This window comes from Carica papaya, chromosome 5, assembly GCF_054855325.1.
Source record: "Carica papaya isolate Zhongbai chromosome 5, ASM5485532v1, whole genome shotgun sequence".
Classification (NCBI taxonomy): Eukaryota; Viridiplantae; Streptophyta; class Magnoliopsida; order Brassicales; family Caricaceae; genus Carica; species Carica papaya.
In genome coordinates this window covers 39,240,098-39,256,497 of record NC_142313.1, presented here as the reverse complement: position 1 = coordinate 39,256,497, position 16,400 = coordinate 39,240,098, and the positions used below count along the sequence as shown (strand labels likewise).

At 32.2% G+C, this 16,400-nt stretch overlaps 2 protein-coding genes across 3 annotated transcripts; both read left to right on the top strand.

Moving 5' to 3' along the window:
- The first annotated feature begins 107 nt into the window (after nt 1-107).
- LOC110819141 (uncharacterized) lies at nt 108-10,124 on the top strand. Of its 2 annotated transcripts, none has more exons than XM_022048412.2 (3): nt 108-744; nt 1,083-1,127; nt 2,256-2,445. In XM_022048412.2, coding segments are annotated over exons 1-3 (408 nt in total). In that variant the 5' UTR covers nt 108-382; the 3' UTR covers nt 2,257-2,445. The 2 variants fall into 2 exon arrangements, with proteins under 2 accessions (XP_021904104.1, XP_088076956.1); XM_088220830.1 differs by lacking the exon at nt 2,256-2,445 and adding an exon at nt 9,885-10,124 and having other exon boundaries at nt 109-744.
- A 3,404-nt stretch (nt 10,125-13,528) lies between these two features.
- Nucleotides 13,529-15,654, top strand: LOC110815342 (coniferyl alcohol acyltransferase-like). The gene is made up of 2 exons (XM_022043109.2): nt 13,529-14,017; nt 14,603-15,654. Exons 1-2 carry the CDS (start codon nt 13,607-13,609, stop codon nt 15,548-15,550), a joined length of 1,359 nt encoding a protein of 452 aa, XP_021898801.1. The 5' UTR covers nt 13,529-13,606; the 3' UTR covers nt 15,551-15,654.
- Nucleotides 15,655-16,400: the final 746 nt, after the last annotated feature.

The following is a 16,400-nucleotide window of genomic DNA, read 5'->3' as shown; positions in this document are numbered from 1 at the left end:
ATTAATTAAATTGTTTGATTACTTATTTACAAAAATTAGAATATTAAATTATTTATGAATTGATTTCATATCCAGTTGAAGCTTGATTAATAGATAATGTTTGATTCGTGTAAAGACGAACCAAATTATTCCCTGAGGTTCTGTGGAAAAGAGCAATGTCTTCTTCTCTCTCTTTCAAAATGATTAGAGACCACACAAGCTTCGATTCCAGGTGGAATTTTGGATGGATACAGAGTATAACAAGTGAGCAAGGAGCGAACCGCAGGATCACCATCCGTCAATCCAAACCCTTATGGATAGATAAGGAGAAGACGAAACAAGCTCTGAAACTCTGCTTGAAAATGAACTAGGTACACACACAGCAGATTCAACCGGCCATAAAATGCTAATTCAATCCTTCTACAATAGTACCTCACTCTATCCTGTTCGTCTCGACAACATCACTAGAAGCACCGCTTGTCTTACTAGAGCCAGCAAGAACTGCAGCCTCGTAGCTACCAGCATCTTTGCCGCTGCAGTGGTCATAGCCTCAGCCGCAGCCGCGGCCGCACCGCCGGATGATGAGACTTTGTCTAATATACCGCAAACGCTTTCTGGTGAATGTGCAGAAGTCAAGGATTGCCGCAAGCCAAGGATTCAACGTCCTAAATCTAGGAAAGCTGAGTCCTGTACTGTCAAGTGTCTCACCACTTGTATTCGAGGCGGAGATGGCTCGCCTGGAGAGGGACCTCTCAACCTAAGAAGGTATTATATAAAATTGTTCATTATAATTAGGTTAATTTCCTAATAAAACATGCTTTGTAATTTCTTCAAGAAAAGGATAAACAATTTGTTCAATCCTACGTGTATGTGGATGTGATGAGTTTGTCGAATTTGGATTTGTCAATTATGCGACTGTTCTAGTGCAGAAAAATGATAAATAATTTGTTCATTTCTACTTGCATATGCATATGAATATGATGAGTTTGTTGAGTTCGGATTACATAATTGTCTGAGATTTTGAGTGCAATGCTTGGATTGATCTGAGACAAGTGTTTATACTTTTAGTTCTAAAGAACTTTCTTCTCTCGTTTTTGCTGCAGACCGCTAGTGGTTTTCAAGCAAGGATTTCGAAGCCGTCAATACTGGTAACGTTTCTGATTGATTCATATTATCTTTATTATCAATAAATATATTATACAGTATTATAATCAATTTTAGGGAACCTTACTCTTTGCATATACGGTGATAGGATCAGGAATAACTTGCTAATAAACAACTGTTTTTTTTTCCAAATCTTTGTTATTTTTTATTGATGGAAGATCTTAGGTCCTCCAATTTCATTTGGCGTTTGAAATGGGTACCTCAAACTTACAAGTAATTCCTTTTACTAGCATCCTGTGTCATGATATATATTCTCATCATGTGTTTCAATAGTTGTAGTTGGTGCCATTAAAAACGAATATCTTATCGTTCAAGATCCTCTGGAGTATTGTCATTACATTTCTGCCACTAGGGTTACTCTTTCTTGCCATGGAATTGATATGACCCGGTTATTTCTATCTGTTACATATGAGTTCTTCTTTCTTGAAGTGATTTACTCTCAGGTCTCATCTTAAGAAATCCCTTATTCTTTTTTATTTCTTTAAAATTTTCCTATTAATGTGAGAAGTTTTTATGATCTAAACTATTTTAGCCTTTCATCACTTGCTTTTTGTTGATTTCTAAGAACAATGATCTTCTTTCCTTTTGGTTGCTTGGTCATTTTTAATTATGATTATCTCACCAGTCACTATGATTAGGAATGATAATAGGTCGAGCTTTGTGTGAGTTTCATGTAGTTGAACCAAACCCGACTTTATATATAAAAAATCTGAACCTGCTCCGGTATTCGTGCAGTTTCATCAAATGTACTTTTTTTTCGCCCCCACCGGATTTTTGATGAATCCAGATTCGACCCATATATTATGTTTATATACATTATATATACATATATTTAATTAAAATAAAAATATACCTGGATTGGGTTTATACGGATTTTTCTTCTAAACTTGAACTCAATCCGATTTTAATAGAAACATTAACATACTGACCAACCCATTTTTTTTTTGGGTAAGGGATAGATTGTAGCGAGTTGATTGGAATTCACCTGGTCATGGTTTCTTTTATTTTTTATTTTACCATTCTTAACAATGATCTCCAGAGGTCATTTAGTATCCTCTGTGGATGTATCTTTGGTTGTTGTAGTGTTGCTAACTTTGGCTTCCATGTATTAGAGAGTGACCTTAGAGGAGGCTTGCGTCTTGTGGATATATCTTTGGTTATTGTACGGTTGAAATACATTCTGTTATTATTTATTTTTGTTTAATGTATTTTTTGTCTTGATTATGCTTTAAATTAGTCATTATACTTTTTTAAAAAATTTAAATGATTCACTCGTTATTAATGGTCACTTAACATTGTTTACGATCATGTCGTAATATTAACAATTTAGACAGTGATATTATTTAATTTGTTAAATTTTTACTTTACCCATGTGTTGTCTGACATAATATTTAACATAATATATATTTTAAATAATAATATTATTTAAAAAGTAAAAATTAAATTATTTTTATTTTTTTCCCAATATGTTCTTTCATTTTCTTTTTTTTTTCTCCCTAAAAACTTAAATCTGTGTAAGGAAAATTTTTTCCATTATAAATAAAAGAAAAATAAGATCTCTAGTACAATTTTAGTAAAAAAGAAATAATTAAATTGTAAAAAAAATGTTCAAAAATATGAGATTTGGATAGCAAGCTCTGTTGCATGTAGAGAGAGAGAGAGAGAGAGAGGTGAAGGAGTTGAAGTTTGAGGAAGACAAGAGCCATGTCCAATCTCTCACAAATAGGAAAAAGGACCACTCATACTCAAGATTCTCTTCTATTTTGGCCTTAATTGATCATGACTTTCTTCTTTCTCCAACTGGAGCGTAGGTTCTCCTCTTATCTGTAATGGTCCGGAATTTAAAAGAAAATAAAATCTTAAATTAAATGCAGAAGTGTAATAATAGAGTTGAGATTTACATTCTTTACATAATAATTTAAAATATTCAATAGGGTTATGAAAATGTCAATTCTAAAAAAACAGATGAAAATAAAAGAAATAAACGAAATATAAACGACTGAGCATACTAAAACGACTTTCACTAGATTTTGAAGGAGTCCGAGTGGTGAACTATTTACAAATCCATTGTTGATCGAGATCTGGATCTTGGTTCTCTTGATTTAAAATAGTTAATGAAGTGGTGAGATACACTAGCCTAGTAATAATATCACACTACTCACCGATACAGAAACTGAAGGTTGGTAAAAATCATAAACATAACTAATGGAGCTCTTAATTGAAGTAAATTCACTTATCATAAGTAAAACAATTTATTGCATTTTTACCGTTGTGAGATTTTCAAAACCGACCTATAGAAACAATAGTTCAACAACATCATAATCTCATATTCAAGTAAAAATAATAATTTTTTCTTTTTATTTGCCTACTAGTATTCATGGGGGTCCATAGGGATGTCCTACTACGCATGAACCAACATGCAACCTTGTCAACTAACCGGCTGTTTTCATATCTCATCTGGTATGAGCGTCAAAAATATCATTACTCAATACCTCGTCTGGTATGAGAGTGAAACGAACCATCCCTATACTCTGTTCGATATGAGTACCAAAAATACTAATTCTTGATATCTCGTCCGGTATGAGTCGACATTCATGGTAGGGTTTCTTATGTATCCGGTTCATCCACCATCTTGCAAGATATCCAGTAAGGCTACCATTCATTCATTTCCTTAACCAATTAATTTTCTGTTTACATTTAATTTTCTGTTTACATTTAATTTTCAGTTTCACAATTTAAGCGTAAATCAACGCAAGACAAACGATACATGCATAAAGGAAAACACAACTGAATTATTTTACCAATTTTAGTATATTATCATGCATTTAAAGATGTAAAATCAAACAATCGGTTAAACATGACAAACAATAATAAATAATCGGTTTTGACTCCATCAGTAACTAGTAATTAATTCTTAAAGTTTTCTAAATTACGCAAAATACCATATTATTGATAATTATACTTCAATTCCATAACAGGAAATAAGGTGAGAGATTTTTACCCGAATCGGTGTTCGAAACACTGAACTTTCAGTTGTGCCTACTAACGGTCCCTAGGTTTTCTCAATTTTTTTGCGTAGATTAAAACATACTTCACGTACCAAAAAATACATAAAAAAACTCAAAATTTATGTTAAAAACCTTTTTCGACCATTTTAAGAATTCTAGCACCGCGACAATGTTGCCCACAGCAGCGGTTTGCCTCGGTCTGATCTTTTTTTGGCCAATTTTGGCTGATTTTGGCCGGTTTTATATTTATTATTGCGAAAAAACATGTTAGGGGGTCTCGATTGGGCGAAAAAAGTCAAAAAATAAAAACTTACCGGCGATAATTTTCTGGTGTGGCGGCTCTGCTAGCTTACATTTGCGGCTAAATGTTTTGTTTCGGTCAACCGGTAGAAAATAAAATGGTAAACACAATGGTGGAAAAATCGCACGATACAGGAAACAGGAAGAGGCTCATCGGAGGTGATTTCGGGTTTTGCCCGCGGCAGCGGCACTGGGTTTTACTCGCAGTTTCTACCTCATCCGTCGTTCTTTTTGCTCTGATTTAGCTATGTGGGTGTTCGAAATCAAATTCTGAGCGAAGAGGGGAATTTTTACCTTTTTCGGCAGTCGGAGGTGGTCCCGGCACGGTGGGGGGACGACGATCGGCTCTCTTTTCCAGCGACTGGTTCTTCTTCTCCGATGGGAGGCTGGTGGCTAGGGTTTAGATTCAGTGTGATGCGAGATATTTATACCCGTTTTTCTTAAATATGGACCGTTCATCACATTTGATCTCGACCATCCGATCACGTTTAAAGAGGAAATGAATATGAATTGTTCATCGCGATTTGATCTCGACCGTACGATTGCGTTTAAAGAGAGAATGAATCTAGGCCGTTCCTCACGTTTAATCGCGACCATCCGATCGTGCTTGAGGAGAGAACAGATTGGGACCGTACACGCGTGCGGGAACGCATTCGTGCCATCCGATCGTGGGCACGTGGATTGCCAGTGTGGCCTTCCGCGTGGGACCGAGTCAGCGTGCCTTGCCACGCGGTGTGCTCCGGTTCATTAGGGCTGCTTACTAGGCTTACATGGTACAATTTTCTTTAATTGCGTTTTGATCCCCAATTTCTGATTTTTCTTTCAAAAATATTATTCGAACATAAATTTTCATCCATTTTTTTCAAAATTATTTTCAATTTCATTCTCAAACTATTTTTTTATAATTTCATATTAAATAAAAATTTATAAATTGTAAAATTATATTTTTATATATATATTTTAATTTTAAAATTAATCCCGAGCCAAATTCTGAGACCGAGTATTACAACTCTCCGTCCCTTAAAAGAAATTTGGTCTTTCAAATTTGTCTCTCTCTCGCTTAATCAAACAGTTGGAGATACTGTACTATGAAGTCTGATTCTAGCTCCCAAGTGGTCTCTCTCTGTATGTGATTCTGCCATAGGAGTTTAACGAAGGAAATTTTCCGATTATGGAGTACTCTGCTCTTTTTGGTTCATAATATCCACCAATACTTGCTCATATGACATATCCTCATGGAGTGAAAGGGGCTCCAGCTAAGATGTGAGAGGGGTTCGAATTGTACTTGCGTAGTATGCACACATGAAATACATTATGGATCATGGATAGTTTTGGAGGTAATGCCAGTCTGTAGGCGGCGGTACTAATTTTGTTTAAGATTTTAAATGGCCCAATAAGTCGGAGATTTAGTTTCCCCATCTTGCCAAACCTACTGATTCCCTTGAAAGTAGTGACCTTAAGGAACACTTGATCATCTTTCCCAAATTCAAAATCCCTTCTCCGAGTGTCTGCATAACTCTTCTGACTACTCTGAGCCGTCTTGATGTTCTTCCTGATCTTAACTATTTTGACTGTAGTTTTCTCCATCAGTAACATGTAATTAATTCTCGAAATTTTTTAAATTACGCAAAATACCGTATTATCGATAATTAAACTTCAATTCTATAATAAAGAATAAGGTGAGAGATTCTTATCTGAATTGGTGTTTGAAACACCAAACTTTCAGTTGCACCTACTGGCAGCCTCTTGGTTTTCTTAATTTTTATGCGGAGATTAAAACACGCTTCATGTACTTAAAAATACCCCAAAAAATCTAAAATTAGTGTTAAAAATTTTTTTCACCCATTTTTGAAATTCCGGCAGTGGCACCGCTGCTTGCGGTGGCAGTTTGCCTTGGTCTGTCCGGTTTTATACTCATCACTGCGAGAAAACACGTCAAGGGGTCTCAATTGGCCGAAAAAAGTCAAAAAATAAAAACTTACCGGCGACGAAATTTTTCGGTGCGGCAGCTCTGCCGGCTCACCTTCACGGCTGGACGTTTTTCAACGGTTAAACTGTAGGAAACAGAATGATGAACACAATGGTTGAAAAATCGTACGAAATGAGAAATGGAAAGAGACTTATTGAAGGTGATTTCGGGTTTTGCCCGCGGTAGTGGTGCCGTCGGGCTTTACTTGCGGTTTCTGGCTCATCCGTCGTTCCTTTTGCTCTGATTTGGTCATGGGAAAGTTCGGAACCAAATTCTGAGTGGATAGGGAAATTTTTATCTTTTTTGGCGATCAGAAGTGGCTCCGGCGCGGCAGGGGGCGGCAGTCGGCTCACTTCTCTGGCGACTGGTTCTTCTTCTCCAGCGGGAGGCTGGCGGTTAGGGTTTGGATTCGGTGTGATGTGAGATATTTATATTCGTCTCCCTTAAAAATAGATCGTTTATTGCGTTTGATCTCGATCGTCCGATCGCGTTTAAAGAGTAAATGAATCTGGACCGTTCATCGCGATTTGATATCAACTATACGATTGTGTTTAAAAAGGAAATGAATATGAGCCATTCATTGCGTTTAATCGCGACCGTCCGATTGCGCATGAGGAGGAAACGGATCCGAACCGTCAACGCGCGCGGGAACGCATATGGGCTATCCGATTGTGGGCACGTGAATTGCCAGCGTGGCCTCCCGCGTGGGACCAAGTCAGCATGCCTTGCCACGCGGCGTGCTCCGGTTCATTAGGGCTGCTGATTGGACAGTCCTACATGATGCAACTTTATTTAATTGCGTTTTGATTTCCAATTTTCGATTTTTCTTTAAAAAATACCATTAGAATCCCAATTTTCTTTTTTTTTTTCCTAAAATTGTTTTGAATTTCATTCTCAATTTATTTTTTTATTAATTTTATATTAAATAAAAATTTATAAATTTTAAAATTAATTCCGCACCAAATTCTGGGGCCAGGTATTGCACACTCCCTCTCTCGTTTTCTCTGCTAATTAAGCTCCAGTTAGAAGAGAATTTGTATTTATGCTATTATTTTTTCAAGTATCTTATTGTTAGTTTTTAGGATAGATTTGGTGTAAGAGAAAATGGAATAATTGTAGGTAGAGATCTTATTTTCCTTCTGTTTATAATGGAATAATTTATGATATTTAAGTTATTATTTTTTGTCAAAGGAGAAAAAGAGTGAGAAAAAATGAGAGAAAATATTAGGTTAGGAAAAGTGAAAATAATTTTTTTTTTATTTTTCAAATAATGTAAATATTATTTAAAATATATGTTATGTTAGATGACATATGATATTTGAGGTGAAAATTTAATCAATCAAATAATGTTATATGTCAGAATCTTTGACACATGATACGATCGTTAACAGCATTAGTAATCACTAATAGAGAGAGATTAATTCAAACATTTTTTGAAAGTACAAGAATTAATTTAATACAAAATTAAAGTAGAGATAAAATCGAATAAAAATAAATAGCACAGGTACTAAAAATTTGTTTTAACGATTAGTGTAGTATTGCTAACTTTAACTTCCATTTCTTAGAGGGGACTTGCATTCACGTTGGGCCTGCTATCTTTGGTTTACATATATTTGATCAATGTAGTGTCTGCTATCTTTGGCTTCTATGTCTTAGAGAGTGACCTTGGTACTTCCTTGATGAGGATGATCTCCACATAAGCAATTCTTAGATTTTTGACTGTTATCTATGTTTACGACAGTGAATGTCTTCAATATTCTGTTCTCTCGTCGTTTTAAACAACTTATGATTATGAAATACTAACTCAAGTTTACATTCTTTTAACTGTATAGTTCCTCCGCATGTTACTTAAGCTTGTCTCGTTTTTCTTTTGGGCACTTAAACACATTGAGATATAGTTGTATCCATTTGGATCCAAAGCATGAAGAATATTCATTGTTTTCGCATTGACTTAGAGCTTTCTTTTTTATCTGCATCCATCCATTTCTCTTGTGTCTTAGGTGTGTGTTCACCCTTTTAAATTTTCATTGGATTCGTAAGTCTTTTTAGAATTGGTATCTAAAATGCTAACATGTAGGTTCGAATCATATTCTTGCAATAATTTATACTTCGCGCGACTAAATACCAATATCTAGTGATTAAAGATTCTTCTGAAAATTGTGAGTGTATTTTGCCATTATGATCTCTTTTTAAGTTGTTACATCTACAAAATAATGAGACAATTGTGTTTTGGTTCTAACTGTTAGGTTGTAATGGTGAACAATTAAAGGGGATGAGTTGACAATAAACCAAAAATAAAATATAATCTTAATTTTATTTTTCTTATTATGTAGTAAAAATAACTAAATAAACATAAAGTAAAAGAACACAATAATTTATAAGGATATATGATATGCTTGAATGACTTATGTCTACTACTTTAACTATTTAATCAAGAATTTGAAACCTTCAAATATTATAGTGTGTTTTGATGGCTAAAATATAGCTAGTACACTACCTTTTTGATCACCAAGGTGGAATCTATAAACCCTTACCTTTTGTAACACTAAGGTTGAAAGAAGTCATAAACTTGGTCACCCAATAAACCTAGATCAATGTATTTCTGAATGGTGAAAGAATATCCTATTTCCATAGATCTAGATCTTCACTGAAGTCTATAGTGTTGCCTTTTTAATTGGCTCACTCATAGCCACTTCAGAATTAGTCTGTGCTAGCTTAGTTTTACGAGCACCCTCGCGCCAAGATTTTTTCAACTTAAGGAATGACCAGAAAATCAAAATCGCTAAAAAGTTTGATTTATAAATTGTGGCCCTCAATTTGAAATATAATACTCTAACTCATTTCTTCAACTTCTTTATTGCCTGAAGTGTTCATGTAAGGATCTTATTTGTAGAGGACAACGCAGCCATTACTTATAGACTATTAAATATAATCCTTAAAAAAATTTAGCTCCAAACTTTTTGTGCTTTATTGTCAAAAAGGATATCAAGGGCTTTATATTGGGTACGGATACCCTTGTTGCAGATATATATATATATATAAATTATACATAAAATTTAAGTGGTATTAAAATATTTCATTTCTAATTATCGTAATGAGAATCAAAACTTGCTTGGGGTTGAGACTTCTTGAGGATTGTTTTGGAATTTGCTTAAATTTCTATTTCAACTTTTTTCACCAAAAGATAATCACTCTTTTTGAAATATTTAATGAAGCCCAAGTAAGATTTGATTTTGAAACAAGTTAATTTTCTGTCATCAAAACCATCCCAAAAACCATTTAATAAAATATTCATAGAAATCGGGTTCTAACATTATGGACATAATTGAGGAGGTAATGGGTTATTCTAGTTGCAATGTCATTATCGAATTACTCTTTCATGAGCTGTTCATATCCCATGTGTAAATATAGTTTCCCTTATATATAATATGTTTACTAATTGAAAGTTGGTCGTAATAATGCAGCCTGGTAGAGTGTTCTGATATTTGTAATTTGATTGGTGATGGTGATGATGGACCTTGGTGATCATGGTGACATTAATGCACCTTGAGTTGTGCATGATTATTTTAATAGACATACGTTAGGATCAATATAACCCAACCTAGAGATTTTTTTTTTTTTTTTTTTTTATAAATTTTCCTCTGTGAAAGAAACCGTATTGTCCACATTAATTATTGATTATTCTCAATGTTAGTTTTTATCCATATTGGGTTTTGCATCTTCATATCCACTCTTTCAAGAACATACTATTGCATATTTGATGTTTTTAGACACTGATGTGGATCTCAACATATCAATGGTATGTGTATTTATTATATGAACAAGTTCACTGAAATTGCTTGAAATTAAATTATTGATGAGATTTCATTATGTATCGAGTAATAGTTAATATATTATGTAGGAGTGTACTTTAGGTTTAATTCCACAATAGATGAATCGAAGAAGATGAGGTATACTTTTATATTAAGATATTGAAGTTACTTTTATATAATTTAGTTATACTAGTTATTAAGTATAATATGTACTGTAAAAAGTACATATTATATATTAAAAATTCAAGTAACAATATTAAGTAGTTAACGATTTATTATTCTACACAGAAGAGAGATAATATTTTTATGTAATTTTAAAAATTCATGGGCATAATAAAATGAGAAAAAAAAAATTATTGATTTAAAGATAAATATTATTTTATAAATTAACTTTTAGTGTAAGAGATATAAAAATATGAATAAATATTAAAAATACATAAGAAATGGATACATGGGATAAAAGGTTTCTACAATAATTCATTATTTTATTTCTTATCTTTAGATGAAACACGAGAATCCTAAGAAGAGCATTAATGGCTGCCGTTGAATTTGTTAGTCATTAAGAGATATATTGGTTTTATGAGGAAGAGGTGTATATTCATTTAGCTGTTAGAAATTGACAGAATACTTGTTGGACCTTCACATTTAAATCAAAATTAATTAAAGTTTTCTATTTAACTACCTAATAAAAGATTATATTAAAATTAAAAATAATAATTGATATGTAGTATGGGATAACATCTAAGTTACTTTCTCATTTCAAAATGGAATCTTTTGTTCTCATGTCTTCAATTCCTTGCCAAAAAGAAAGGAGGAATTTGGTGAATGGCAAAGACCAAACCTTTTGATTTTGTATTATATTATAACATGTGACATCCCCTTTTTTTTTTTAAAAAAAAAAAATTTATTTTTTTTTTTGGAGTAAATATTTGAAGTTTAGTTAAAAGTTATTAAGGTTGGTAAGAAATTAAAATTAGGAAAATAACAAAAAAGAGTTTTTAATTTGGTTGGTTTGAATACTTCACCAACAAATTGTTTATGTACTATAATTTGCTCCTTTTGGATTAAATTCTCTAATCATCATCTTACATATCACCTTTCAACTTTTAATCACTTAAGTTGAAAACCTTCTACCAAACCAAATACCATATTCACTCTTTCCTTGCCTGCCCACCCAATACCATGTCTTCTTAATTTTTTTCCCAACTCTTTCTAAATAATCTTGCGAGTTTTTTTATTTATTTTTTTTTATTTTTTTACTATTAGCAATTAGTCTTGTGATTATCAATTATCATATTCATATATAAAAGTCACGTCATATTTTTAAAGTGAAACTAACGTCTAATACAAACTTATAAATAATTAAGATAAAATGTATATACTTTTTAACGAGAAACAAAAAAGACAAAAAGAGATAAAGATTTTTTATACTAAAGAAGAGTTTATAATCATTCTGTTTCTGGATATAATACAAGATACATCTTATAAATAAACTTAATCTAATAAGAAATAAGTCTTTTAAACAAGCAATGTGTATGTTAGTAGTATTTTATATGAATTATTTTTAATATAAGTTAATGTATACATAAATAAATAGTAGTACTATGTGAAGGCCAAATCAATCAATTTGATAAGTATTTCTCTAAATTAACGTGGTATTAGAGTCCATTTTGCCCCATAGCTTTGTATTGCTTAATAAGTCAATATTCTATTTCACATGAAGGAGAATGTTTAAGAATAAAGTTCCATTATGAGAACTACTTTAGTTTCTATATCTTTTATGCAACTCTTTCCAATATCATACAAATTTCCCAACCATTAGTTTTGATCCTTATCCACTACTTTCCCTTATATCTATATTTGGTTAATCCTTCAATGAAGAATTCTTATCAACCATGATTTTGATGCTCATATAACTTTAATTTAGTCCTCTATTTGCATTTATTCTCACCAAAAAGTATAACTGTTGATCAGTCCTCCCTTGTCGTCATGACTCTGACCAATAGTGAACACAGTAGCACATGTCATGTTACTTTCCAATTCAATTCTTTTTGAATATGCTTTAGTTCTCTGTTCTCTATTGAACATCTCTCCCTTGTTCAAAATTGATTTTATTTATATCAGTGCTCATATTAACACTAGCACCTCAATATATGTTTAATAACCATCTTAGTCATCACACTAGCCTGTCTCGCCAACATGTTTTTTTTCAACCTCACTCTTTTCTTGATTTGAACTTTTGAAAATTGCCTTTTGCTTCTACTTCTACAATTTGCTTCTCCAATAAAAAATGTTTTAATTACCACTTATTTTTATAACTTTGTCTGATAATTATAATATGTGGCTTTAGAACATTCTCAACTTGGTTTTTATATCTTCATCAAATCATAAAACTAATTTTTACCAAGACTAATCTTCTTGGTCATCTTCAAAACTCAATTTTCAATCTCAAGTTAATGTCAAGGCATCCGCCTTGGTTTTGAAGAGAGTGTTAACATAATAGGAGATATATCTCATAAATAAGAAATGTGAATATGTTATGATTCTTATATATATATATATATTGTGTAAGAGTTTTTGTGAATCTAAAATCAAACAATTGCAAAAGGCTTTTTCTCCTAAATTAACTTTATTAATGTTTTTAGCTTTGTCATAGGCATATACGGTCAGCAAAAACCAATTGAATCAAAGTAATTAAATGTATCAAATTGATTAAGAAAATTGATTTGGTTAGTCCCATTTCATGGTTGATTTGATTAATAATCGAATAGAAAGTTCGTTAGTCAATCTGATATGACGGAAAAGTTGGTTCCTTTTATAATTATTATATATATTATCATATTAATTTTAATTTTGTATTTTAGAATTTAGATGAATGATGTTTAAAGTTATATAATATATAATTATAATTATCACATTAGTTTCATTTTTATATTTTAGAATTTAAATGGATAACATTTAAAACTTTTATCTTTATGTAACACATGTATTTATAATTAATTTTGACACATTATTTTTAAATTTATTAAAAAATACATATAGCAATTTTCAGTATAATTTATATGTATATATATATAGATAACATTGCCAACCTACATATTTTAGTTTTTGATTAAATAATTGTTTAATCTTAATATTAAAAATAAACTTTATTATTGTTTATTAATATTAAAATAAATTGTTTTATTATTAAAATATAACATAAATGGTACATTTACTTTTTTGTTTAAGAAAATCAATTAATATAATTATTATTTTATTCTTTTTTTAAATGGTAACGAGTAAATCAGTTCCCTATAAATTCAACCCAATATCTCCTTCGTCCTCAATCAAACCAGATCTTGCCTATACTTTCTCCCTCTCTCTGTGTGAAAATGTCTGCAACCGGAGACTTCACGGTGAGAGTGAGGAAGAAGGAGGTGGTGAGAGCATTGCTGCCATTACAGGAGCATTGGCTTCCTCTCTCCAACCTCGACTTGCTTTTGCCTCCAGTCGACGTTAGCGTCTTCTTCTGCTACTCAAATTCCGACGCGATGAGCTTCGCCGCCATGGTTGCCGTTCTCAAGAAATCCTTAGCCGAGACCATCGTCTCGTACTATGCCTTCGCCGGCGAGCTCCTCCTCAACTCTGCCGGCGAGCCGGAGCTGCTCTGCAACAACCGCGGCGTCGATTTTATCGAGGCTTATGCCGATGTTGAGCTTCGAAATCTTGATTTGTATAATCCGGACGCCTCCATTCAAGGCAAACTTGTTCCTGAGAAGAAGCGCGGCGTGCTCTCCGTTCAGGTTAGTGCTTTTGATTAATTAATTAGTAACACATTTATTTAAATTAGAATCACCGATTAATTTTCAAAATTAAAAAAAAAAACCACACTCTCATACTCACAAATGGGTGAAAATACTCCCCCATATATATATATATAAATAAAATATGTGGATAAATAACAAAATCTTTTACAATTTTCTGTGGAGTACTTGAAATCATACTCATCGTAAAGAGGCGAAAACACTTCTTTACATATGTACATTTGCATGTATACGCATCGATGAATTTGAACCTCCCGTACAGCCATGGGCGGAAGAACTCCCTTATATATATATATATATATATATTATACACATGCATGGATGAATTAAAACTTCTAATTAGTAATAGTTAATGTATTAATCATATCCACTGGTCTCGTTGACTAACCTCAACTGACGTAATTGATATTAGTAGACAGAATTTGGCTGAAGTCGATCAGTAAATCTCCTTATTTTATTTTAAATAGTTTCTTATAAGTTAAAAATGATCTTAAAATATATTAATTAATATTTAATTTAAATTGCAACGTTCTATTAAAGTTTATTATAAATAAATTTGTTTAGACAACTGAACTGAAATGTGGCGGAGTAGTGATTGGATGCACCTTCGATCATCGCATAGCAGATGCATACTCTACAAATATGTTTTTCGTATCATGGGCGGAAATGGCTAGATCTACTCCCATGTCTGTGATTCCATGTTTCAGGCGCTCTCTCTTAAATCCTCGCCATCCGTCGCATCTTGACCCCTTCATTGACCAACTTTTTCAAACCATTTCTTTATCCAAAATTTCTCATCAACACACTGAAAACCTTCTCAGTCGTATCTATTACATCAAAGCTGAACACTTGTATAATTTCCAATCACTTGCCAGTTCCAATGGCATCCCAAGAAGTAAGTTAGAATCTTTCAGTGCTTTTCTTTGGAAATTAATGGCCCAATTTGCAGAGCAAAACAACAAGATGATCTCCAAAATGGGAATTATCGTAGACGGAAGAACAAGGTTTAGCAATGAAAGAAACGAAACTGCAAAAATCATGGCCTCTTACTTCGGAAATGTGTTGTCAATTCCATATGGTGAACATAAAGTGAATGAGCTGGTTGAGAGGCCCTTGTTCTGGGTGGCTAACGAGGTGCACCGTTTCATAGAAAATGCGTTAAACAGAGACCATTTCTTAGGACTTATTGATTGGGTGGAGGCGCACCGACCGCAACCAACTGTAGCTAAAATTTATAAGGAGGGATCCAATGATGGACCCGCATTTGTGGTGTCTTCAGGTCAAAGATTTCCAGTGTGCGAGATAGATTTCGGATGGGGAAGACCAATTTTTGGATCTTACCATTTCCCATGGGGCGGCCAGACTGGGTATGTTATGCCAATGCCCAGTGCCACTATCAATGGCGATTGGGTGGTGTATATGCATCTTCTAAAGGAGCAATTGGAGTTTATAGAGAATGTGGCTAGCCATATTTTCAGGCCTCTCACTGCAGATTATCTCTGCTTCAATTGATTATCTCTGCAGATTATCTATTGTGTGCTTATCAATAGATTTTTAATTATTATTTATTACGTGTTTTTGTAAATATAAATATATATATATATATGTATAAATTTCACAGATATTTGTAAATAAAATTTAAATTTTTATTAAAAATTATACATATATATATATATATATATATATTTTTTTTTAGTATAGGCTTCAAGCACGTGATTATCAATTAATATTCATGTGTATGTATACTGTGTTGGCAAGAAAGTCTATAAATACTCTATTCACTATATAAAAACAAGATTTAAATAAGTTTTATCTTAATAAAAATATATAAGATAAATTATCAAACTGGGGATATGATTATTCATTAACGTCTAGTTTTCTTTTATTTACTAACTAAAAATGTATAAAATAGTTAAATTATATTAATAATGATAAAAAAATTGACTTAATATTTTTATTAATTAGTTAAAAATATTTTTGAGTTATTAATTTAATCAAGTATTCAAATATAATATAATTATTTAAACTTTTTCTATTACAAAATAATAAATAAAAAAACTGGATATTTGGGATAATTAAAATCTTGGTAGAGCTCATATTATAACAAAAAAATATTAAGGTCCAAACTACAACAAGTACCAAAATTTTGAACTAGTTTAGTAATTTATATATATAAAATAGAAGCTATTTCTGCGAGAGCTTATCAAGTACCTGGCATCTTGGATAATTACAGTAAAACAAGCTTTATAGGGGAAATACTTTCACCACATACACCTACGATACAAGGAATGGGAATTATATTGAATTATAACAGGAAAAAACTTTGAAATATATAATAAAATTTTAATATTTGGTTTTATAT

Bases quoted from the DNA above. Each gene is read 5' to 3' on its own strand.
- LOC110815342 (XM_022043109.2), top strand. From the start codon at position 13,607: ATGTCTGCAACCGGAGACTTCACGGTGAGAGTGAGGAAGAAGGAGGTG. The intron at 14,018-14,602 runs GTTAGTGCTTTT...AAATTTGTTTAG, and splicing joins GCGGCGTGCTCTCCGTTCAG to ACAACTGAACTGAAATGTGG.
- LOC110819141 (XM_088220830.1), top strand. From the start codon at position 383: ATGCTAATTCAATCCTTCTACAATAGTACCTCACTCTATCCTGTTCGT. The intron at 745-1,082 runs GTATTATATAAA...TTTTTGCTGCAG, and splicing joins GGACCTCTCAACCTAAGAAG to ACCGCTAGTGGTTTTCAAGC. The intron at 1,128-9,884 runs GTAACGTTTCTG...GTAATAATGCAG, and splicing joins TTTCGAAGCCGTCAATACTG to CCTGGTAGAGTGTTCTGATA.